This window comes from Oncorhynchus mykiss, chromosome 28 (assembly GCF_013265735.2).
Source record: "Oncorhynchus mykiss isolate Arlee chromosome 28, USDA_OmykA_1.1, whole genome shotgun sequence".
In the NCBI taxonomy this organism is placed as follows: Eukaryota; Metazoa; Chordata; class Actinopteri; order Salmoniformes; family Salmonidae; genus Oncorhynchus; species Oncorhynchus mykiss.
In genome coordinates this window covers 36310880-36338120 of record NC_048592.1, presented here as the reverse complement: position 1 = coordinate 36338120, position 27241 = coordinate 36310880, and the positions used below count along the sequence as shown (strand labels likewise).

At 41.5% G+C, this 27241-nt stretch overlaps 1 protein-coding gene across 1 annotated transcript; it reads right to left on the bottom strand.

Moving 5' to 3' along the window:
* Window positions 1-641: 641 nt before the first annotated feature.
* Window positions 642-24389, bottom strand: afg3l2 (AFG3-like AAA ATPase 2). Its single transcript, XM_021590071.2, has 17 exons — window positions 24135-24389; window positions 20686-20785; window positions 20446-20526; window positions 18498-18631; window positions 17539-17691; window positions 17280-17354; window positions 17041-17165; window positions 16460-16736; window positions 16053-16190; window positions 14396-14549; window positions 13083-13190; window positions 12589-12714; window positions 10038-10148; window positions 8845-8960; window positions 6408-6608; window positions 5347-5541; window positions 642-5222 (listed from the first exon to the last, which is right to left on the bottom strand). The coding sequence occupies exons 1-17, from the start codon at window positions 24234-24236 to the stop codon at window positions 4986-4988; spliced, it is 2433 nt and encodes an 810-aa protein (XP_021445746.1). The 5' UTR covers window positions 24237-24389; the 3' UTR covers window positions 642-4985.
* Window positions 24390-27241: the final 2852 nt, after the last annotated feature.

Sequence of the window (27241 nt, the reverse complement as noted above, 5' to 3'; positions counted from 1 at the left end):
TACAGATACCTTTTAAAAAAGTAGGGGCGTGGATCAGAAAACCTGTCAGTATCAGATGTGACCACCATTTGAAGTCTGTTACAATGTCCAACTGCAGTCAGGTGAAGACGTGCACGCTGATGAGCGTCCCTCAGACAGTTTGTGTAGAAATTCTAAGGTTGGTCAAACCTACAGTTTCATCAGCTGTCGGGGGTGGCTGGTCTCAGATGATCCCTCAGGTGAAGAAGCCGGATGTGGAGGTCCTGGGTTGGCATGGTTACACGTGGTCTGCGGTTATGCAGCCGATTAGACATACTGCCAAATTCTCGAAAACAATGTTGGTGGCTTATGGAAGATAAATTAATATAAAAATGATCTGGCAACAGCTCTGGTTGACATTCCTGCAGTCAACATGCCAATTGCACACTCCTTCAAAACTTGAGTCATCTGTGGCATTGTGTTGTGTAACAAAACTGCACATTGTAGAGTGGCCTTTTGTCTCCAAAACAAGGTTGCACCTGTGTAATGATCATTCTGTTTAATCAGCTTCTTGATATGCTACACCTGTCAGGTGGATGGATGATCTTGACAAAAGGAGAAATGCTCACTAACAGGGACATAAACACGTGCTCAACATTTGAGAGAAATAAGATGTGCGTATAGAACATTTCTGGGATCTTTTATTTCAGCTCATGAATCATGGGACCAACACTTTACATGTTGCATTTGTATTTTTGATCAGTATATAAATTGCCATGTTCACACTGCATCAAACTTTTTTTTTTTAACAATAGAGCAAAATACAAAATGTACACATTTAGATAACCCTACAGTGAGAGTTTGAGCGACAAATAACAAGGCTGTCTTGGCTGATCATTGATAATATTCAGTATGTCCAACGGCACACACCAACAACAAAAACAGAACAACGACAGACACGACTGTAGCCTTGCACTGTGGTGGCATAAATATGGATAGCTTTTGGCGTTCATGAACATTGCTGGAGAAGTGTTCACCAATATGCGTATTATTTTTATAGCTCTGAATATTTTTTTTGCATTTGATGATTACAAGCAGCACTGAGGTACGTATGATGTGATGCAGACCTGCCAACCTTCATTTGTAGGAGTACCACTCCAGCGCAGCGCTAGCACCCCCGGCAGCCTTGTAGACCCCACAACAGCGCACATGCGACACCCCCGTGATTGTTTTGCAGAAGACTGCCTCAGTAGGAATGGTATGCAACAGACTTTTTTTGAGTACTTGGTAATTAGCTGCTCTTCAGTAGCTAACTAGAAATATGTTTGAAATGTACAATCATGCTCTCCCTAGGATTTTCTGACAATGTGGTGCTGCTGTAGGCCTAAGGTTGGGTGGAGAGGGGGTCCGGGAGGGGGGCAATCAACTTCCCCCTCAAGAAGTTGACTACTAATGGCCACTTCCTGAAACTTAAGAGTCTTAAATTATATCAAACAATGTACCAAACACGGTTTGATCCTACATTAAATGGAGGTGGTCTCAACGACGCTTACATTTTTCTAGGTAAACATTTAAGAGTCTGAATATTCTAATTAATTAATAGGTAAACATTTAGGAGTCTGAATATTCTAATTAATTAGGTGGTCTTCATGTGGATAGTCTTGTGAAAATATAAACTGGCTTAAAATTTTGTTTGGGGAGAAAATGCGGAATAATTAAATTACTGAATGCAAGGTAGTAGTTTAGTTTACTACAGGCTATTTGAAATACGAAACAACTGAACTAGGCTTATATGAATTTGTTTCACATGTCCATCCCTGACCTCATCCATCAGGTTACATAGAGGACTTACAGTGCCTTAAAAAAAGTATTGACACTCCTTGAATGTTTCCACATTTTGTTACAGCCTGAATTTAAAATGTATTAAGTCACTGGCCTACACACACAACCCACATTGGATGGTGTATAATTACACCCAGTCACTACAAAGACACAGACGTCCTTCCTAACTCCGTTGCAGGAGAGGAAGGAAACCAATCCAAGCAATTTCACCATGAGGCCAATGGTGACATAGTTTAACAGGTGTGAAACTAATTGACAGAGAGAAAAGGAAGCCTGTACCGAATACAAATATCACAAAACATGCATCCTGTTTGCAATAAGACACTGAAGTAAAACTGGACAACAAAAAAAATGTGGCAAAGAAATGAATTTTGTGTCTTGAATACAAAGCGCAATGTTTGGGGCAAATCCAACACATCACTAAGTACAACTCTTCATATTTTCAAGCATAATGGTGGCTGCATCATGTTACGGGTATGCTTGTCATCGGCAAGGACTAGGGAGTTTATGATAAAAATTAATGGAATAGAGATAAGCACAACCAACTTGATAGAGCTTGAATATTTTTTTTTATAATAAAAATGGGTAAGTATTGTGGGAAGTGCCGACTTATCCAGAAGGACTCTTAGCTGTAGGATTCTAGCATTTATTGACTCAGGGGTGTGAATACTGACGTAAATGAGATATTTCTGTATTTCATTTGCTAACATTAAAAATATATATATAATAACTTTGGCAAAGCATGAAGTCTACGAAACTTAATGCATCGTGTTCGTAACAGATTCTAGTTTTTGGGAATATAACTTTTTTTGAGATCAGATGTTTTATCGATGAGAATTTGCCGAATGTCGGCCCAGTTTGACCTAGTTCCTTCTTCTCCCACTAACGCAACTGGACTTCAGCTCACTACCATCTCTGGTGGTGAGAAAACGTTCTAAAACAGATGCTTCAGCTGTATAGCCTGTGACGTGTCTGGGTATCCCCTTCTGTCTGTGCTATGACTACGGGGGGGGGGGGGGGGGGGGGGGCGGCTCAGCTCCAGTCAAAAACCAAATTGTGCCAACCAACTAGAAGCATATGTTAGGGTTATTTTTCAAACCAGCGTACTTCTACCTCAGATTGTGTGCATGGTACGCAAAATGCGTGCAGGTTGGCAGGTCTCAGTGATGCATAACTGTTTATTTCCCCCCTCCCCCCAGTGTGTACAGTATGCAGTGTGTGTATATGTGGTATCTTTCTGCAGTGTCGTCTTTATTCAGTGCGTTTACTTTTTCATTTTCCTGTTCTAACCTTGGTTTCAGTTGCATGTATTTTAAAATCACTCACCCATCGCCCTGGTCAGTTTTTTTTCGGTAAGAATACAAATTGGATAGACATGAATAGACGTGTGATCGTCACATATTTCAATCAGTTTGACTCCACTTCACAGAAGTAAAGATTAATGGGGGGGGGTTGCAAGCGTCATTTCTTTATTTCCTGAACATAAGTTGTTCTTCTACATTTCATGTTACTACTGGAATATTTCAGTCATTTTGTCATCTACTCAAAATCTATACAGCAACCTTGGCTTTGACATCTCATGTACAATCCTCTTGTCCAAACCTGGAAACAACCCCAAGCTACACGTCTGAATGTTCTTTACAAAGCCAGACGGATTCTACATTTGTTTTTTGTTTTTTTCGGTCATTGAAATAATCCATAGTTAAAACACTGGCTGGGTTGTGAAGTATACAAAAACTTAAGTCCCCCCCCCCTCCCACTGAAGACCCACTCATCATGCCTTATACTCAAGGGGGCCTTAAGGCATGAAGATCAAGGGCAGTGCTCCCATCCAATCCCTGGAAAAGAGCACCGTAGTCAGTCTCTCTGGGGCGTGTTCAGGCTGGGTGGAGGTACAGAACATCTAGACAGAAATGTACTTTGTCAATTTTTAAATGGCCGGGGCCTTCTCTCTCTCTCCCCAATTTTGCTCCGGTACCGCTCAGCCATGAGCTCTGGGCAACATTTAAAAAATGTCCTTCACCACTGTTATTTTAAATTAGGCCTATTCTTGTATATTTATTTAGCCTCCCTCCACTACTAATCCTCGGAGATGTTGATATGAGTCGACTAAGAAATAGTTCACAGCCTGTGTAATTGATGGCAAGACAACGAATGAGCTCACGTAGCCGCAACAGAGACGTTTAGATATCCATTTAAGTGTTAAAGTTGTCCATCAACTGTAAAATGTGAGCACTACAGAGCCACAGTTACAACTGAAGTAGCCTAGCTGACCATCAAGAGATGAGAGAAACACATTTTTTTAACACGGTGGTCGCATGTCATCAGGTCGGTCCTTGTTCAGTAGCCTTTGACATGTTGAAGCTTCTTGAAGCCTACTTCAAAAAAAAATGGTACATAGTCAAAAGTAGATGGGGTATAACTTAAAATATAGTTTTAAACTAAAACAAATGCAGCGAATTTGGAGCGGCAATTTTTTGGGGGGTGGAACGGGAGTAAAGATAATGATCGCCAGAGTGGTGACCCCGCTCTGTGAGCGATGAGTGGGATTTCCAACTGCTCAAATATTCTGGTGGTGAACAGATATGCTTATTCCTCCATGTTGAATAGGGAATACATAGCTTTATTAATGACAGGTTAAATCACATACACACACAAAAAAAAAAATGCAATTTTTGTCGATCCTAGATTTGGCGGCAAAACCTTTTGGCTCAGATGTATTTTTAATTTGTATTATGACCGATTTGTTTGTCAAAATCAATTTTGAGGGCCAGAAACAGGTAAATTATAAATTATATATATATATATATATATATATATAAATAAAAAAAGGGGGTATATTTTCTACATAGTTTTTAGTTTTAGATGTGTTGCCTAGTGTCTTCTTTACCCAAAATAATAACCCCCCCCCAACAAGATTTGATATATTTTGTTTACTCTAACCATGACAGAACTTTTAACTCCTGTATGACATTTTTATCTGCAACATTCAGAATGTTTCATCTCGCTGAATACACCCCCAGACCATTGCAAAGGATGCAACTGACCAATCAGAGGGATCCTGGGCATGGTTCAGTCAGTTAACGTTTAGGTGGGGTTTTACTGACATCCTTCCACCAACCTGTTCTAATCTCAGTACAGCCTCATACTAAAAACGACCATCGGTGAGGCTAAGCAGTCCCCGTTTAGAAGGGCATCCCTCCGGAGATCTGTCGGGCAACCTGTTCCTCTGTGCTTTCCTCCTTGTCTCGCTCCTTGTTCCAGTCCTTGAGGCCCTCAGGCAGGGATGTGTCCTCATCCATGCCCCCCGTGCCCTCCACAAACTCCTCGTAGGTGGACTTCTCAGCGAACGGCCGCAGCCCCAGGAGCTCCACCATGTCCTTCTTGTCCAGCACCTCCTTCTCCAGCAGACGCTGCGCCACCTGACCAGGCAACCGTTGAAGGTAAATGTATTATTACATTTGGCTCAAGTTTTACTTGTGTGTCTGTGTGAGAGACAGTGTAAGCCTACGAGTAAGTGTTTTTATGTCCTACCACCACACGTACCTTCTCCACATCGCCTTTCTTCTCAGCCAGTAGGGTGTGGGTACGCTCGTACGCCTCTCGGATGAGATTGCGTACCTCCGTGTCGATGAGGCGCGCCGTGGCCTCGCTGTAGGGCTTCTCAAGGGTCATCTCGCCCTGCCGGGGCAAGTCGAAGGACACCTGTCCCACCTTGTCATTCATGCCAAACTGCACGATCTGTAAAAACAATGGTGTAGTAACACTTTATTGGAATGTCCTAATACAACAGACTGAGATTTTCAGTATATTCAATTAATTAAACAAATAAATAAATATATATAAATATATAAATAAATAAATAAATAAATAATATATATATATATATATATATATATATATATATATATAAAAATAATGTGTGCAGGCACCATGGTCTGGGTTCATGTTCACAACCTAAAAGACCAGGGTTGGTGGACCATTCTTGACACACACAAGGAAACTGTTGAGCGTGAAAAACCCAGTAACGTTGCAGTTCTTCACACTCTCAACCCGGTGCGCCTGGCATCTACTACCATACCCTGTTTCAAAGGCACTTAAATATGTTGTCTTGCCCAGTCACCCTCTGAATGGCACTCATACACATATAATCCTTCTTTAACCTGTCCTCCTCCTCTTCATCTACACTGATTGAAGTGGATTTAACAAGTGACGTCAATAAGAGATCCCAGCTTTTCACCTGGTCAGTCTATATCATGGAAAGACCAGGTGTTCCTAATATTTTGTACACTCAGTGTACGCTTCTCCCCACCGGAAACTTGAGGTCCATCCTCAGGTCCTCCCCTCTCACAGACTCTCCCACTTGAATGTATCTCTCTCTCTCTCATTACGGTCTCAATAAAATGCAAAATGTCAGATGATAATCCACTCTACTTCAACAACAACAAAAATAACTGGAATGTGACACACACACACCTTTATGAGATTAGTACAACCGTCTTACCCAATCATAAACCCATTGTGTACTAGCCCTGTGAAACACAAAGAAAAACACCAATAAAAATGCTATTAAATGTGGTGGTGGGGACGAAGGGGGACGGACAGACCTGGGCGTATGCACTCTGGGTGACCTTCCGGAGGTCGTCCTGGGCCCCCGTGGTGATGCGACCGAAGAAGATCTCCTCAGACACGCGGCCACCCAGCGTCATGCACATCCTGTCCAGCAGCTGCTCCTTGGTGTATAGGTACTGCTCCTTTGGTAGGTACTGGGCATAGCCCAACCCTTTGCCTCTGGGGATGATAGATACCTGGAGAGAGGACAAAATGTCAGTGGTAAGTTGAGCCTGGCAGTTATTGGTCACCCAGTATTAAATCTGGCTGATACGGGCTTATTTTTTAAAAGTGAACTATCCCTTTAATATCTTGCAAAGTATGCATATACTCTCTAGAGCTAGTCAGACTGACCGCTTTACAAAGCCGTCAATATTAACATAACACATTTTCTAAGGATGCATGGTAAAAACCATCCAACTCAGCAAAGCCAGCCGGTGTAGCGTAAATTATTAGTGTTTGGATCCTGGATGTCGATTGGTTGGACAACAACTCCTGCAAAATACCATGACCATGTATTAAATGTCATAATTCCACTGTCTCGCAGCCCAGGCAGGGAATTCATCTATCTACACATGATTTGTCCATACCACCATCTGGTTTGCAACAGTTGGCGGTTGTATGTAGATCTACCTACAACCTGTGCAACAATGTACCATTTTACAAATGCAATATCCCCCATGCCAGTAGCCCAAGAAAGAACGTAAAATGAATAATTCAACTCCATTAATTAATTAACCAGCACAGTGCGGCCTATTTTATATTTATTAAATCATTGTTTATTCAAGTTCTTGTCACTCATCCTCATTGAATCTCTGCTAGCTAGGTACATGATAATGATTTGTTTAGTATAGTAACATCGCATGAATAGAAGGATTAGCATTAACGACTGGTAACCGGAAGGTTGCAAGTTCAAACCCCCGAGCTGACAAGGTACAAATCTGTCGTTCTGCCCCTGAACAGACTGTTCCTAGGCCGTCATTGAAAATAAGAATTTGTTCTTAACTGACTTGCCTAGTTAAATAAAGGTAAAAAATAAAAAAAATAGATGGGCAGGTAGAATGTTGGTAGTGACTAGGATCTACCAGTATAGATGGGCAGGTAGAATGTTGGTAGTGACTAGGATCTACCAGTATAGAGAGGCAGGTAGAAAATTGGTAGTGACTAGGATCTACCAGTATAGATGGGCAGGTAGAAAATTGGTAGTGACTAGGATCTACCAGCATAGAGAGACAGGTAGAATATTGGTAGTGACTAGGATCTACCAGTATAGATGGGAAGGTAGAATATTGGTAGTTACTAGGATCTACCAGTATAGAGAGGCAGGTAGAAAATTGGTAGTGACTAGGATCTACCAGTATAGATGGGCAGGTAGAATGTTGGTAGTGACTAGGATCTACCAGTATAGAGAGGCAGGTAGAAAATTGGTAGTGACTAGGATCTACCAGTATAGATGGGCAGGTAGAAAATTGGTAGTGACTAGGATCTACCAGCATAGAGAGACAGGTAGAATATTGGTAGTGACTAGGATCTACCAGTATAGATGGGAAGGTAGAATATTGGTAGTTACTAGGATCTACCAGTATAGAGAGGCAGGTAGAAAATTGGTAGTGACTAGGATCTACCAGTATAGATGGGCAGGTAGAATGTTGGTAGTGACTAGGATCTACCAGTATAGAGAGGCAGGTAGAAAATTGGTAGTGACTAGGATCTACCAGTATAGATGGGCAGGTAGAAAATTGGTAGTGACTAGGATCTACCAGCATAGAGAGACAGGTAGAATATTGGTAGTGACTAGGATCTACCAGTATAGATGGGAAGGTAGAATATTGGTAGTTACTAGGATCTACCAGTATAGAGAGGCAGGTAGAAAATTGGTAGTGACTAGGATCTACCAGTATAGATGGGCAGGTAGAATGTTGGTAGTGACTAGGATCTACCAGTATAGAGAGGCGGGTAGAAAATTGGTAGTGACTAGGATCTACCAGTATAGATGGGCAGGTAGAATATTGGTAGTGACTAGAATCTACCATTATAGATGGGCAGGTAGAATGTTGGTAGTGACTAGGATCTACCAGTATAGATGGGCAGGTAGAATATTGGTAGTTACTAGGATCTACCAGTATAGATGGGCAGGTAGAATATTGGTAGTGGCTAGGATCTACCAGCATAGAGAGTCAGGTAGAATATTGGTAGTGACTAGGATATACCAGTATAGATGGGCAGGTAGATTATTGGTAGTGACTAGAATCTACCATTATAGATGGGCAGGTAGAATGTTGGTAGTGACTAGAATCTACCTGTATAGAGTCAGGTAGAATATTGGTAGTGACTAGAATCTACCAGTATAGAGAGTCAGGTAGAATATTGGTAGGGACTAGAATCTACCAGTATAGAGAGTCAGGTAGAATATTGGTAGGGACTAGAATCTACCTTGAGCAGAGGGTCAGCGTGCTCCAGGTACCAGCCTGCCACAGCGTGCCCTGCCTCGTGGTAAGCTACAGTCTTTTTCTCCTCAGGTTGCAGGACCTGAGTCTTCTTCTCCAGACCTGTACATTCAACAACAGAAAGTAGTTGACATACCCGTGTGACCATCGAAACAATCTGCATGACAAAGAAGGTACCAAATTCATTTGGAAAGGTTGAATGAAGGAGGTATAACAGAAGGAGTGAGTAATCAATGATGTTTGATCTTTGTTGCTGTGGAAAAAGTCCCGTCGATGTATCAAGCCACACTAGTTCAATTAGATCATATAGATTAGAATACATTATACTTTCAGTTGAATACATTTCAGGTGAAATTTAATAAATCACATTACAATTGACAGAGAAGTCAAATTAGAGCACCTTGCATCTCTATGGTTTGCTGGTCATGACAACACAGCTTGTAAGTAGCCAATACATGTTACACATTTTTATTTTAATTAACTAGGCAAGTCAGGCCTCCCGAGTGACGCAGTGGTCTAAGGCTGTGCCACAAGAGATCCTGGTTCGAGTCCAGGCTATGTTGCAGCCGGCCGCAACCGGGAGACCCATGGGGCGGCGCACAATTGGCCCTGCGTAGTTAGGGGAGGGTTTGGCCGGCAGGGATGTTCTTGTCCCATCGCGCTCTAGCGACTCCTGTGGTGGGCCTGGCGCACGCTGACACAGTCTAGTTGTACGGTGTTTCCTCTGACACATTGGTGCGGCTGGCTTCCGGGTTAAGTGGGCATTGTGTCAAGAAGCAGTGCGGCTTGGCTGGGTTGTGCTTCGGAAACACGCACGGCTCTCGACCTTCACCTCTCCAGAGTCCGTATGGGAGATGCAGCGATGAGACAAGACTGTTACTACCAATTAGATGCCACAAAAAAAGAGGTCAAAGTAAAAAATGATAATGCCTTGTTAAAAAAAATTTATGTAAGTCAGTTAAGAACATATTCTTATTTACAATGACGGCCTAACCCCGGACGAAGCTGGGCCAATTGTGCGCCTCCCTACGGGACTCCCGATCACGGCCGGTTGTGATACAGCCTGGAATCGAACCAGTGTCTGTAGTGACACCTCTAGCACTGAGATTCAGTGGCTTAATACGGTATGTAGGAAAATCAGGATGTGTTCCATTTGTATATGTGTGCGCTTGTGCTCACCTCCGATCACACGTTCGATGGCCTGCTCAAAGTGCTTCTGGTTGATCGAGTCCGCGAGGTGGCGAGCAGCAATCAGCGCGGCTTCATTGCACACATTGGCAATATCAGCACCTAACAAAACAGAATTTAAATTGATATTTTTTTATAGTTAAGCCTCATCCAGAGCAGTTTTCAACGAGCATATTAAAAATTGAAAGGCAAAAAAATATATCTATATGAGCATTGTAAGAAAGACCTCACAAATTCGTATTTTATTTTTGTATACAAATATCAATATGAAAATGTCCAGGGAAAATGCAACATTATACAGTATGTAAGCAGCAGGGTTTTCACCAGACAAGTGAACAGGATTTTTTATTTTAATTTAACTGACATTTGAGCACTTTACTGGTCATCCATAAGCATTGGATCTGTAATGCACGATCTAGGGCGTCCACCCACGCAGCCAGCGCAAAACAATAAACAGATAATTAATTACCTGTCCTTAAAAACAGCCATTATCAAAAAAAACACTATTCCTTGTGTTTCAATGTGCAGCATTACAAAATGTATAGCCTATTGTGTTATTTAAAAAAAAAAAAAAAAATTACTTTCCTAAAATAACAATTGTCCACCTCACGGGTCAGCTGTATTTGAACGCTAAATGCAGCAGGGCATTGCATATACAGACTGTAGGATATTCATATTTAACAAATAAATATAAAAAGGAAGAGAAGCTTAGGCCAGAGAGAGAGAGATATGTCATGCTACGACACCGACATACATTTCATTATCCTTGTCAGACTACCGCGCCTGTTATAGCGCCACATATAGGTGTACAGGAGGCTACTTCGCAAATGTTCAAAATCGGATTATTATTATTTTTTTAAATTATGAAGATAAGCATTATATTTTAAGATTTGGTGTAACTAAAACATTCTTCCTCGCCTCAAGTTCCAACTGTCGGTCGGGGGTCAATTGGTGTGCAATGCCTTCATATCATAGGACTGCAGTATTTTCGTATATATTTTTTTAACCTTTATTTAACTAGGCAAGTCAGTTAAGAACAAATTCTTATTTTCAATGACGGCCTAGGAACAGTGGGTTAACTGCCTGTTCAGGGGCAGAACTACAGATTTGTACCTTGTCAGCTCGGGGATTTGAACTTGCAACTTTCCGGAGCCCAACGCTCTAACCACTAGGCTAATAGCCACACCTTCACAAAAGTTTCTAAACTTTATTAGGGTGAGTCAAGCCATTGTGTATAAGGAAAAATACGAGTAGGATATTATATTGCGGCAAACATTACAGTTGGAACTTAAATTTGTCCAAAGGAAAATGGCTCAGGTAGAAAACAAAACATTTACGAACTGGTTTAATAAACCTTCGCAAAATTAGTGAACAGGCTGTACTGCAGCAATTACCAAGGAAGGCTAGTGCCTACCGTACCCAACAAATGACAGTAATATGCTAATATTCATTTTACAACAGGCCTACTATTACAGCCCATCTTAAACTACATACGGAGCACAAAAAGAAAGAAAAAAAACAGACTAAACTTAATTTAGCCAAGGAAAACGTCTCAACAGAATGAAACAAAACACATTGTGCATATTTAAAGACTGGTTTTAATTAATAAATAGGTCTACAATAATAACAATTATATACAGTAGTAATTATAAATTATAAATACGAAAAAAATAAGTTAAATTGCATCCTACCTGAATAGCGAGTTGCACGGTAGCCTGCATTTGGCCGTGCCAACATTCTTCCCATCAGTATTAAAAACGTATCTTTAAGGAAATTCCCCTTGTAGGCTTTTCACTGTAGGCATACTCTAATTTTCATTTAACTTCAATGAAAAAGGCATCACATCCTCTTACATCAACAGAAGCCCAAGACTCCAATCTTGCTCTGCATGCACCTAAGTCAGCGCGCAAGGAGTGAGAAGAAAGTGCTCAAGCGAGCAATAGGGATGCACGATATGCAAAATTTCGCCTGCTACAATTTTATTTATCGGCTTTTAAAATATGTACCGTGCAGAAATCGCTTCGCCATTTCCTGGTTGCTAAAATTCTAATAGTTCACCTAACTTCAGTTTAAGTTTTAAAACAATAATAAAAGCAACTACAGTGTAGAGAATCATTGTACCCCTGTGAAAAATATTTTCCATAACCAAAAATATTGTATTTTCAGCTAGTGCACAAATCCGAAAGTAAAAAAAAAAACTAAACTTAAGCACAGTAATAGTGCACATAGAACAGATCTACTAGCACTTCTTAGACTTGATTTCAATGAGAATGACAGATCTACAATTCAAATGTCTATGTGGATTTGATCAGGTCGCCCAAAAAGTGGCATATTGTAGCTTTAAATCATTTTTTTAGTGGGCAAAAGCTGTTTTTTTTACCAGCTAACTTAAACCCTGGTATGCAGTATATGACATAATGAATATGGGTGTGTCAACAATATGGTAACAGTTTGATCATTGTAACTAGGCCTATAAACCCAATGATTGCAGTTCTGACACCATTGTCTAGGATGGCATTCCCAGTGTGCCTCAAAAACCTACCTGAGAAGCCTGGGGTGAGGGCAGCCATTTTCCTGGCGAGAGCTTCTTTGTCCATCTCTGCGTCCATTTTCAAAGGCCTCAAGTGCACTTTAAATATGGATGATCTGCCTTTAATGTCAGGATGACCTGCGAAAACAATGTTACCAATGTTTAAAAGCTTTTCCACTGTTTCCTATCTTGGCCAGTCATTCCTTTTAGCATCAACTATTGGTTGACCAATTACTACTTAAAACTAAACAAATTTCAGGCTCCTGGATAGGTTATGATATGTGACATGTTGTGGTAATAGCTTCACTATTACACTATTACATTAACAGATAACCATAGTACAACTTTAAATTTTCCTTTATTACAGTGGATAATTTTTTTTATTTTTTTATTTTTTTATTTTTTTTTTTTACCATATCCAACAACTACATTAAACCAGAACAGGACGAAACCCAAGCAGCCCGGGGGGGGGGGGCATATGATAAAATAAAACTACGGGCTCGTACCAATGTAAATCTGTCTGTCAAAGCGTCCGGGCCTCATCAGTGCAGGGTCCAGGATGTCAGGTCTATTAGTACCTGCTAGCACTACTACATTGGTTGCCGTGTTGAACCCTGGAAAGAGAGAAAAATGGTAGGTGACAGTGTCATATGGATTCTGTTTATATCAAAGTGTTTCTTAATCCTGGGTCGACCCCCAAAAGGGGTGCACGTTTTAGTTTTTAACCCTAGCGACACACACACACACACACACACACACACACACACACACACACACACACCTGATTCCATTATCAGTGTTTCCCCTATATTCATTTAGCAATAGCGGGCCTAGCTCTTGTCAGTAGCTAGGTTCCCATCCAACGGGTGACAGAATATTCTAAAAATCATTAAGAAAAATGTGCATTTTCCCCAACAGTGGTGTGCTTCCAAACAGACACCAATCTGTAGATGTACATAAAAGTATGTAGGAAAGATAAACCTATATAATTATTTTTTACGAGATCTTAGAGGACTAACAAAAATACTTTTGAGGGTGAATCCAAAAATATACAGTTATTTCGTTATAATGTTTGAGTCACGCATACGAACGAAGAGAATTGCAGGAAAGTAGCTTTAAAAATGCCATTACATTCTCCCAGCCCCATGAAAAGATGTGTTGAATTGCAGGAAATCAGCAATTAAACCGCAAAATGTCTCTGTGGCCAAGAGGTTGGCTGATAAAAACATTGGTTGGAGAACGTGCAATTGGCCACGCCCAATACCAGGGGAAACACCGAATCAACTATCAAACCTTTGATTAGTGGAATCGGGTGTGTAAGTGCTAGGGCAAAAACTAAAAACAATGTGGACCCCTTTGGGTCTACCGGACCAGGATTAAGAAACACTCGTCTAAATTATAATTTCGATCAGTAGCCAGCCAGCCAAGTTAGCCAGCTCAGGTAGCATGGCTAATTGAGACCATGTTACTGCGCTCCCTGTCCAATGTCTACAACTCCATTCATATTGGTTGATCACTGTAGCCAACTTAATTCCGTAATTTTAATTCCATTCTTGCATTGAATAAAATCTCCCCATTTCACTTCCTATTTTCTCTTTCAGAAAAAAATGAATAACTCTCCCAAGTAATTGAATACTAAAGTATGTTCGGATATTCGAAAAACCGTGTCCATCCCTACTGCGGTGGCCTGTGTAGAGACAGACCTCGCAAAATGAGTGGACTACGTATTTTGCTGGGGCATTCATTGCCCCAGTCATTGCAAAATATTGGCTGGATTTGATGAACTATACATTTTTTTTTGACCCTGAGCGATACACACCATCCATCTCGACCAGCAGCTGATTGAGGGTGTTTTCCTGCTCGCTCTGGCCACCAAAGTTCCCTCTGCCTCGCTTGCGCCCTACTGCGTCAATCTCGTCAATGAAGAGGATACAAGGGGCATTCTTACGGGCCATGACAAACAGATCTCGAACCTGGAAAGCACAAAGCAGGGAGAGAATAAAACCCAGAGGACATTAGGCTTTGGCGTTACACCGTGTATAGGCTTGGGTGGTACACCGTATATACCGTATACCGGGGTATTTGGAATTAGCCACGGGATGGTTTTTCAATTCTATAAATTTTCTATAAAGTTTAATACATCTCAATATTTGTAGCTACTTTTTTATTAAGTAAATACCTGCAGTCAACTTGTGCAATACGTTAGGAGATAATAATAAAAAATTAAAAAATATTTAAAACATGCAATCTGCTTCTTTTATTTATTTTTAACCTTTATTTAACTAGGCAAGTCAGTTAAGAACAAATTCTTATTTTCAATGACGGTGGGTGAACTGCCTGTTCAGGGGCAGAACGACAGATTTGTACCTTGTCAGCTCGGGGGTTTGAACTTGCAACCTTCTGGTTACTAGTCCAACGCTCTAACCACTAGCCTACCCTGCCGCGTTCTTCATTTCACCTGCCACATTATGAAGCTGACCGGTTGTCCCCAGTCACATGTTGCTTGTTTGCAAGTACACAACGACGAGAGACCAGAGGCTTGGAAGTCCCTCACCATTGTGCAGCACGCACTAGGTTATCTAGTTACAGAATGGAATTCACAACTAAATGTTTGCCAGCTAGATATCTTAGAACTAATAAGTTAAACTTTCTAAAAATGTGCTATATGCTCTGCAGTTGTGCATTTGGTTTGCCAACTTAGTACCTAGTTATCTGGCTAAGCGGTTAGCTTCCTGCAATCAAGCTCCTCTATTGGTAACAGCAGAGAAACCCCTCCTGGATCAAGAGCCATACTGTCTTAATATTTGTTTTGTGCATGCAGAAAAACGTTTTAAAAAATGTTGTTACTTGTTTAACTTTATGAGCTGGGATGTCTGTCCTGCAAATAGTTTGCAAGAGACTATATGAAATGTTCACATGCGTTTGTTAGCAATTAACTAGCATTCGCTATGGTATTTTACATGTACTTGTTTGCATTGCTAACCTTCGGATAAAAAAAAAGAAAAGATTGCCCCTCGTGTTCAGTGCCGGTATCACCCAATATACTGGGACGGTATAAAGGTCGGTATGCAGGTGTGACAATCTGGATACCGCCCAAGCCCATCACTTATATTGCTTTGAAACTGGAGTCCTGCTTCAGAAATCTTCCAATCGAGAGCAAGTCTGTCAAGAATTGTGAGTATGAACATTAGAACATGGCTCCCCTTGGCAAGGCTGACAGGACGGGGTACTACCGGGCGGGGTGAGGCACTACCGGGCAGGGCTCGACAGGGCAGGTAGATGTGAAAGAATTGGATGGCTGTTCTTTCCCTTTGTCAGGTGGACATTCAAATGAAAGAGCGTTGGAACACAGTTAAGCTTTGATGAAAATAAAAAATATTTGACATGGTTAAATGAACAATACATTATGCAATCAATCAGAAATGTCCATTAACCCAAAGTATACTGACACCAAGATCCACAGTGTTGTCACTTACCCTGGCGGGGCCCACGCCCACAAACATCTCCAGGAACTCTGAGCCATTTACGGTGATAAAGGGGACGTCGGCCTCTCCGGCGGTGGCCTTGGCCAGCAGGGTCTTCCCTGTGCCAGGGGGTCCCGTCAGGATAGCCCCCTGTGACATAGAAGAGTATGACCTGGGTGGTGTTCCAGGATGTCGGTTTTGCAGTCATGCCGTTTTGCAGTCATGCTGTGCATCCCAGAAGACTGCTATAACATATCGACCCTCTGGAACATGCTCATTGCTTACTTACTCCTAGAAATAACCCCCTGCCCCTATCCCCTGATGATATCAGATTTTTTTTTTTATATGTATAGGCAATATGGTGGTAGCTCCACCTTGCCTTATGATAGGCTAAAAAGAGTTCTCTCCTGCTGGCTCACCTTGGGGATCTTGGCACCCAGGTCCTGGTACTGCTTGGGGTTCTTGAGGAAGTTGACAAACTCCATGATCTCCAGCTTGGCCTCCTCGCAGCCTGCCACGTCCTTGAACTTCACGTCGATCTCATCGCGCAACACCTTGGCCGTTGTCTCGCTGACACTGAATAGTCCTCCCATGCCCCGGCCGCCCGGTCGGCCAGCTCCTGCTGGCCCCCGTCGCAGCATGAAAAGCAGGAAGCCGATGATGAGCACGGTGGGCAGCATGCTGAGCAGGAACGACCTGAGGGGAGAAGAGAGGTGTGCTACTGGGATTAGAGCTGGGCCGTGTTCCTAACGGAAGCTTTAAAAGCTCTGACGAAGGCCGTGAGGCCGATACGTAAAGCTTATTAAATATCAGTGATAATATCAAGAGCAGTGTGCGGTTTCCTTTTTCCTTCATCTTGTTCAATTGTTGCCATGCACCTGCAAATTAGATTGCTCAGATGTGCGAATGCCTTTTGAATTTTCCTAACGGTAAAGGAAAAAGGAGCATTTCTTATTAAGGTGATCTCTTCCCATTTCAGTCCATTTGTTGTCCAACTTACCCGTCGCTTTCAGCGGAGTACACCACTGGCAGACGGTTCTCCCCCTCGATACCCATCTCATACTGAGCTGTCTCTAGGTTCCGCTCAAACGTGTCCACGCTGCCGATGTTGAACCACACGTATTGCTGGGTACCAAAATATAAACCACTCATTACTACCTTTGTTCTAACAAGTGAGGAAGAGAACACATGCATAAAATAAAAATAAAAAAAATATATGGGTACAAATATTTAACTTACTCCATCAACTGGAGTCTTTCCAGGTGTAAATACCACTTTCACATAGCGCTTGTTTATTACTTCCAATCTGTCAACCTAGAGAGAAAAAGAAAGATCCAAATTCAAGTCCCCGAATGTGAGATGGTCAACAGCAGTGGACAAATCATCAGATTCACACCAAGAAGCAAACGAACATCTAACCTCGAGCCTTAACACACGATTTTATATCGTTAAAAATTACACACCATTTTCCTATCAATGATACTAATAGAATACTTACGACGTCTTTCGAGAGGTAGTTATTGACAAAGTCTTTCCAAGTGACCTCTCTCCCGCCTTCCCGTAAAAAAAAGAAATATGTAACCATGGTCCAAAATGCAGCCCCACTCAGGAAGTACATACGGAACTCCTTATCGTCCCATGGCACGTCACCCTAAGGATAAACACGTTGCGGAAGAATTTGAAATAACAACCGATTTCATTGTATCGTTTTGTCTCATTTGCTCCGTTTGTACTGTGCACTATATTGTTATGGGATTTTTAATGAATAATGACTAAATTATGAATACATTTAACCTAGAACTATAACTAAACAGAACACTACTATGTTACTGTATGGATGTATGAATCTTATTATAATCATAATACAGAATATCATGTGTGTAGTTTTAGTCAAGAATTAGAACAAGGACTTTCTGTTCCTTGTTAGAAACGAATGGAGCGATCGTCAGACCGGCTGGAATGCTGTGTTCCTTACAGGACATTCTGTCTCTACCCAGGGAGGGGAGAGACCTTGGGCTTGTCGTAGATTGTTTAACAGGTGGCAGACAATGTGGGAAGGCTTGTGAACTGTATTGCCATTGTATCTGAGAGGAGGAGAGACATTTATGATGAAATGTGAGGTATATAAACTAATGTATATGGTATTATGAGGAGAGCTCTCGGAAAATAAACACTACTGATTAATTTTCAGACTGGTCTCTGTCCATTTTATGCAAATAAGTATCTTACAAATTCTTAGAAACGGACAGGGTGTTTTAATTGAATTGGTTAATGAACATATTGGAGTTAAATTCCTCTAACAATTGTCTTGTTGGGTTTTGTTTACAACAGTTTAGCATTGACATGATGCTAACAGTAGTGCAAAAAATAATGGTATGAGTGGTAAGGCCTTGGTTAGCTCCAAATACCCAGATCATTAAGTCAACTTCCGACCAGGTTTCAGGTGTCGATTCTCACCTTTTGTAGCCGGCTATACCAATGGGACTCATCCTTCCTGCCTCCCCTTTTTCCTCCTCCGCCTGAGGCCCCACCTCCTCCTCCTCCACTAGATCTACCAGTGGCCTTCTGTGCATTGGTAGTTGGCTTGGCCTCTGAGAAGGCAGATAGACACATCAGTTTTCAGCCTAAAACCGAAGTCAACGCTCTGTTTAGAAAATGGAATTGGTGTAGTGCAGAAGTAAACAGAGGCTTCCATAGGTATCGTTTACATGATGACATACCTCATCTAAATACTGGAAAAGTTAACATTTTGTTAATCAACACATACAGTGCATTTGGGAAAGAATTCAGACCCCCTTGACTTTTTCACCATCTTGTTACGTTACAGCCTTGTTCTAAAATTGATTCAATTGTTTTTTTCCCCCACAATCTACACACAATACCCCATAATGACAAAGCAAAAACAGGTGTTTAGAAAATTTATAACAATTCAATAAAAAAATATCACTTTGACATTAGTATTCAGACCCTTTATACTCAGTACTTTGTTGAAGCACCTTTGGCAGCGATTACAGCCTTGAGTTTCTCCCATTCTTCTCTGCAGATCCTCTCAAGCTCTGTCAGGTTGGAGGGGGAGTGTCGCTGCACAGCTATTTTCAGGTCTCTCCAGAGATGTTTTGATCGGGCTCTCGATGGGCCACTCAAGGACAGACTTGTCCCGAAGCCACTCCTGCGTTGTCTTGGCTGTATGCTTAGGGTCGTTATTCTGTTGGAAAGTGAACTTTCTCCCCCAGTCTGTGGTCCTGAGCACTCCGGAGCAGGTTTTCATTAAGGACCTCTCTGTACTTTCCCTCGACCTTGACTAGTCTCCCAGTCCCTGCCGCTGAAAAACATTCCCACAGCATGATGCTGCCGTAGGGATGCTTCACCGTAGGGATGGTGCCATGTTTCCTCCAGCTTGGCATTCAGGCCAAAGACTTCAATCTTGATTTCATCAGACCAGAGAATCTTGTTTCTCATGGTCTGAGAGTCTTTAGATGCCATTTGGCAAACTCCAAGTGGACTGTCATGTGCCTTTTACTGAGGAGTGGCTTCCGTCTGGCCACTCTACCATAAAGGCCTGATTGGTGGAGTGCTGCAGAGATGGTTGTCCTTCTGGAAGGTTCGCCCATCTCCACAGAGGAACTCTGTCAGCGTGACCATCAGGTTCTTGGTCACCTCCCAGAACTCTGGAGCTCTGTCAGTGACCATCAGGTTATTGGTCAACTTCCTGATCAAGGCCCTTCTCCCCCAATTGCTCAGTTTGGCCAGGCAGCCAGCTCTAAGAAGAGTGTTGGTGGTTCCAAACTTCCATTTAAGAATGGAGGCCACTGTTCTTGGGGACCTTCAATGCTGCAGAAATGTTGAGATAAACCAACCCAAGATTTGCTCTGACATTCACTGTCAACTGTGGAACTTTATACAGACAGGTGTGTGCCTTTCCAAATCATGTCCAATCAATTGAATGTACCACAGGTGGACTCCAATGAAGTTGTAGAAACATCTCAAGGATGATCAATGCAAACAGGATGCACCAGAGCTCAATTGAGTCTCATAGCAAAGGGTCTGAATACATTAATACATGTGCAAAAAGGTCTAAAAAACTGTTTTCGCTTTGTCATTATGGGGTATTGTGACGTCATTATGGGGTATTGTGACGTCATTATGGGGTATTGTGACGTCATTATGGGGTATTGCGACGTCATTATGGGGTATTGTGATGTCATTATGGGGCACTCCTCATTTAGTGGATTTTTATGAGGATTGTTTTTTATTTAATAGATTTTAATATAAGGCTGTAACGTAACAAAATGTGGAAAAGGGGAAGGGGTCTGAATACTTTCCGAATGCACTGTAGTGTTCAGTAGGTCTTAGCCAGCTAACGACATAGGACGAGAAAGTATATTTTGTCAGTGGTTTAAATTACCTTTGGCTTCTCCACTGGTTGGGTTGGATTCACTGCTCTTCGGCGCAGTCTTCGGACCATTGGGGAAATATTTTTCAAATCCTGAAGTAAGAACACCAAACGTTAGAGCGCACAAAATCATAAATGAGCATGAAAAACTTCTCATTTTAATGACCCATAAATATATTATGCTTCATTTTATATATAATCAGAAAGAATGGGAATCTGCTAGATGTATACAGTGAATGTTGAGGTACATACCTTTTGGTGGTTTGGAGCAGAGTCTTTGATAGGCACCTAACACATGTTCAAACAGAGTCCTCCTTTCAAGTACTATCTGGCTGTCTGCTTGGCTGGAGACCTTGAAAATGAAAGATGACAATCAACATAACACATGCCATTTAGCAGACGCTTTTATCCAAAGCTACTTAGTCATGTATGCATTCATTTTATGTATGGACGATCCAGGGCTTCGAACCCACAACACTGGTGTTTCAAGCGCCATGCCCTATCAACTGAGCCATACAGAACCAGAATGCTTGGGAAAAGTAATGTTGCACTAAATAAATACACTTTTTCCTCAACTCCATCCGTGGACACCGCCGTCCTTTTAAAACGTTTTGATCGAGTCAAACAGCAGCACACCTTCAACTGCTCAACTAGGTCTAGTTTTTAAGCCATTGGCGTATTTAAGTAGTAGTGTTAGAATAGTTAGAATTGAGAAACACGGGCCTCCCGAGTGGCGCAGTGGTCTTAAGCACTGAATCGCAGTTGCTAGCTGTGCCACTAGAGAACCTGGTTCGATTCCAGGCTCTGTCGCAGCCGGCTGCGAGTGCAAACCTCTCCCGAGTCCGTATGGGAGTTGCAGCGATGGGACAGGACTATAACAATCGGAAATCGGTATTTTTGAGTGCTGATTTCTGATTATTATTATTTTTTTATACCTTTTATTTAATTAGGCAAGTCAGTTAAGAACACATTCTTATTTTCAATGACTGCCTAGGAACTGTGGGTTAACTGCCTTGTTCAGGGACAGAACGACATATTTTCACCTTGTCAGCTCAGAGGTTCCAATCTTGCAACCGCACAGTTAACTGGTCCAACGCTCTAACCATTGCACTCCACGAGTAGCCTGCCTGTCACGCGAATGTAGTAGAAGCCAAGGTAAATTGCTAGCTAGCATTAAACTTATCTTATAAAAAACAATCAATCATAATCACTAGTTATAACTACTGATCCAGTTTAGCAGGCAATATTAACCAGGTGAAATTGTGTAATTTCTCTTGCGTGCATTGCACGCAGACTCAGGGTATATGCAACAGTTTGAGCTGCCTGGCTCATTGCGAACTAATTTGCCAGAATTTTACGTAATTATGACATAACATTGAAGGTTGTGCAATGTAACAAGAATATTTAGGACTTAGGGATGCCACCCGTTAGATAAAATACCGAACGGTTCCGTATTTCACTGAAATAAAACGTTTTGTTTTCGAAATGATAGTTTCCGGATTCGATCATATTAATGACCAAAGGCCCATATTTCTGTGTGTTATTATGTTATAATTAAGTCTGATTTGATAGAGCAGTCTGACTGAGCAGCAGCAGGCCCGTAATCATTCATTCAAACAGCACTTTCGGGTGTTTTGCCAGCAGCTCTTCGCAAGCACAGCGCTGTTTATGACTTCAAGCCTATCAGCTGGTGTAACCAATATGAAATGGATAGCTAGTAAAATGGTTGTGCGCTAATACGGTTTCAAACGTCATTCGCTTTTAGATTTGGAGTAGTTATTCCCCTTGCCGCGGCTTTTGTGGAGCGATGGGTAACGATGCTTCGAGTGTGGCTGTTGTCGATGTGTTCCTGGTTCGAGCCCAGGTAGGGGCAAGGAGGGGGACGGAAGCTATACTGTTACACTGGCAATACTATAGTGCCTATAAGAACATCCAATAGTCAAAGGTATATGAAATACAAATGGTATAGAGAGAAATAGTCCTATAAATACTATATTAACTACAAGCTAAAACCTCTTACCTTGGAATATTGAAGTCTCATGTTAAAAGGAACCACCAACTTTCATATGTTCTCATGTTCTGAGCAAGGAACTGAAACGTTAGCTTTCTTACATGGCACATATTACTTCCTACTCCAACACTTTGTTTTTGCATTATTTAAACCAAATTTAACACGTTTCATTATTTATTTGAAGCTAAATTGATTTTATTGATGTTTTACATTAAGTTAAAATAAGTGTTCATTCAGTATTGTTGTAATTGTCATTATTACAAATAAAGAAAAATAAATGTAAAAAAAAAATGGCTTTTTTGGTCCTCCCATAATCGGTATTGGTATTGAAAAATCATAATCGGTAGACCTCTAGCTAGACAGAACTGTAACTACCAATTGGATACTATGAAATAAAATATTAAAGATTTGAGAAACACTTGTCTTTACTTGAGTAGTACGTAGAGAAACCAAGTGCATGTGAAAACGTCATGGAATACACTTCAGAAATATTGCACCATTACATTTTTTTTGTTGGTGCGCCTACTGTCATTTCTCAGAGTAACACTACAACATAAAATAGGTAGATATTTAAAAAAAACTGAAGCATCATTAGCTAGTTTAACGATCGCTCTAAAATCTTAAATTCCCTGAACTGTCAGTTGAACAACATTCTGACCACACTGGCTGCATTGCGTGTGCAAGCGTTGCAAAATAAACGTACACATACATTTTATTCAATAATTTCATCCAAATTGCTTGCGAGCGTCTGCATAGCCAGGCGCTAAAATAGACCTTGGTTCTATCAACTTGGTTCTATTTTAGACGCTCAATGCGCTGCAAGTCCTTCCTCCTCATTGTTTTTTAGGAGCATAAACCCGCTTAGGTGATTTAATTAAAGATGAACGAGGTCCAGACACCAGTCCAGCAGGTTGCAAACACCACATAAAATAGAAAGAAGACCTTATTACTAGGAGAGATCACTTTTTAACTAACTGGGTTTTCCCCTTTTATCTGTGGATTAACTGTAGGAGAAGAGAACACACGATTTTGTGTGACTCAAAATGGGTTGATATTCTACAAAAGATCCAGCAAGAAAAAGGACAACACATTTCAAGTAAAATAACAAGCCAATGTATATATATATATCCCAGGACAAATTAGCTACCAACAGCAAGCTAGCTAGTTAAATGTCCATTAATGTTTCATATGCGATTCGACCTGTCCCCAAATTAAATGAATTCGTTCAGAGTTCTTTGTGATCTTTCCACCTGCGTGTCCTGATCGCATCTGGTGTGGGGACACAAATCACCACGCGTAGTCCGTATTTTAACATTGGCGAATGCAAATAGTCACTACACGTGTATACATAACGTTACCTAAAATAGCTAGACATGTTGTAACGTTAGTTTAACACGCGATAGTTGACTAGCTAACGTTAAATAACAATTTAATTCATCATGTAATCTCGCCCTGTGTTATCCAACCACGGCAATGTCATTCGCAGGCCTGTTACGCTAGCTAGAATGACAGGTTGTTTTGTTGGGCGAAATAATGTTGGATTATGACAGTATCTAGATTTTCTACAAACAAACCACATGTAAAGACTACCTATTGCCAAAACAAACTCTTAATGCCTTGTCATGAAATGAGAATCGACTAGCGCTGTTTGTTTTGATGTTGTAACGTCGTTAGCTAGATTGCAACTCACCAGTCGTGCACCGTTAACGTGAGTTGTTCTGACGTTTGGAGGCAGCAACATTTTGAATAGATTCCTGCCACCTCTTGACAAGCGGAGGTATCGGTGAGCCATTCTGACTTGTTACGTTGACACCTTGGTTATTCTAACGGATTAATTTTTTTCATAAAGATTTATCTCATACATGCACTATCCCATCCCATTACAAGAGCCGCCATTATTTTTTCCCTTCAACATGACGTGATGACGCAGCGCTTCTCTTGTTCTTTTACGGCAGACTACACCTATTTGGTTTATAGCCGCCACCTACTGTACTGGTAGTGAACGGAAGAAAAATAAAATCCATTGCGGGAAAGGAGGGTTATAATATCACCATCATATACAATACAAAAATAACATTTATTTAAAAAAAAAATCCCCACCCCACTCCTTCAGCGATAAAACAAATCACATCCCTACACAGGCTCAGGGGCCTGTGTAGACCGAGCATTCATAGACAAGATTCCTTGTAATACCTCTGCTGTAAAAAACATTTAAAAAACATTCAGCCGCACTCACAATGCCTGTTTTCTCAGATTCCTTATTTGTTTGCGCTGTACAGTTTAAAACCAATGCAATAAACAATATAAAGTCCACTTTTTTTTTTAACATGCATTGTGTCAGGATCCGCAGGAGAAAATTCACGACTATGGGTGATTTCCCAGTATCTAGACTGTTCTCCCAGAAGTAGTAAGCAGAATCAACATAAGGTTCATTAATAGACATGTGCAAGCAGAATAAAGGCTGCACTCAGTTGAACAGAGCTGGGTCAACATGGAGTTAATCACTAGACATGTAAAAAAAAAAAAATCCTATGAGTATCATTAGACAGACACCTGCATTACGTGTGTCTTGTTTTTTTTGTATCGTTGCTATGGTTACGCCACCAATATAATCTGTAAACAAGCATGAATTGAGACAGAAAGATAATGGTGGCAAGAGGCCAAGGGGTGTTAATCATCTACATAGAGGGGAGTGACCATGTGTGTTATCTGAAAGTGGAAGTGATTCAATATTTCCACGACAGTCTCTGATTCAACTACCATGGTTTCTTCAACATTACTCCCTTCTTCCACTCTTCTGACCACCTCCGGATAGGAGACACGCTGGACTAATTCTTGCCACCTCGGTCTCCTTCAATCTAACAGGGCACTTCATGAATTCTGGTGCATGCTCCTCCCATCTACATACACTTGACATGTCCAAACAGTTTACATTTATCACACTGCAGGGGGTTTGGGCACGAAGGCTCTTACAGGATATCTCACATAACCCAAATGTTCTTCAAAAAACAAAATACTGGATGGACTGGGCTTCCTCACTCCATCCACCATACGGGTCAGTCGGCCTGCACCAACCACTGGGCTTCCTCACTCCATCCACCATACGGGTCAGTCGGCCTGCACCAACCACTGGGCTTCCTCACTCCATCCGCCATACGGGTCAGTCGGCCTGCACCAACCACTGGGCTTCCTCATTCCATCCACCATATGGGTCAGTCAGCCTGCACCAACCACTGGGCTTCCTCATTCCATCCACCATAGGGGTCAGTCAGCCTGCACCAACCACTGGGCTTCCTCACTCCATCCACCATACGGGTCAGTCGGCCTGCACCAACCACTGGGCTTCCTCATTCCATCCACCATATGGGTCAGTCAGCCTGCACCAACCACTGGGCTTCCTCATTCCATCCACCATAGGGGTCAGTCGGCCTGCACCAACCACTGGGCTTCCTCATTCCATCCACCATACGGGTCAGTCGGCCTGCACCAACCACTGGGCTTCCTCATTCCATCCACCATACGGGTCAGTTGTCATGCAGTTGTCATGCAACAACCACTGCATCTATTTCTTCAGTTACATCCTTTGCACTCACTTCTAGCGCCACTCCAGAAATAACTCACTTGATAGGTGCCCTGCATCGCAGATCCACACGTAACACATTCAAATTCAATATATTTTTCAGGTGCAAAGCACGCTCCTTCTGCTCCTTGGACATACAAAAATAAACCAAATAAACCAATTTCTTGTTATTTTCACTGACGCCACCTCATCTAACGCATCTATGATTTTCCTTGAGACTTCGAAACGGATCTCCCGGGTTTCTCTTTCGATCCAAAACTCAGACTAAAGAACAGTCAGAACTAGGCTTGGATTTACTAGACTCCACTTTCCTTCTCTTGTTTCCTTTTTTATTTTCCACTGTAATCCATTCCTTCTCACTTGTCTCCACTCAACGCGCCATCTGATTCAAACAAAACACCCGCCTCCGGCCATCTTCCGAATAGGTACCATTCCTCAGGCAGTCCTGTCGACGAACGGATTCAATTCCAGTCTTCTTCTCTCAGGTTTTATGGTGTAACTCCCAAAACTAATGTTGTATTCCCATCACCAACTGGACTGGGGTAAAAAACTTTTTTTAATACATTCCATTACAGATATGGGAGAAAAAGTAATTAATCCACACACACTAATAAAACATTTTTTTTTACACGTAACAAATGTCAAAACCTCCGTAATTCCCTACTCAGGCTCTAGGGCATTAGAGGATGGGGAAAGTACATTAAATATTTTAATCCAAAGAACCGTTCAACAGCAGAAACAATGATGTCAATCTTTCGTGACTTCTTTTCAACTTGATCGGTTCCATTTACCAGTATTGCTATAAAAGTAAAAAGATCCACCTTCTTCACATGGATAATTTCCAATGTGTTCTCCAATCTCATAAAACATTTCAGAAAAAGGCTCAGTGCTGTTATCCTCACAAGGTGAGGTATTGAAAGGTATTTAAACAGAGGTGCCAATAATTTTGACCCCTATCTTTTGAGAAAAAAAAGTAGTAGTCGGAAGTTCACATACACCTTAGCCAAATATGATTATTTGTACCTTTATTTAACTAGGTAAGTCACATTCTTATTTTCAATGACAGCCTAGTGGGTTAACTGCCTGTTCAGGGGCAGAACAACAGATTTGTACCTTGTCAGCTCAGGGGTTTGAACTTGCAACCTTCCGGTTACTAGTCCAACGCTCCAACCACTAGGCTACCCTGCCGCCGCATATATTTAAACTCAGTTTTTTTC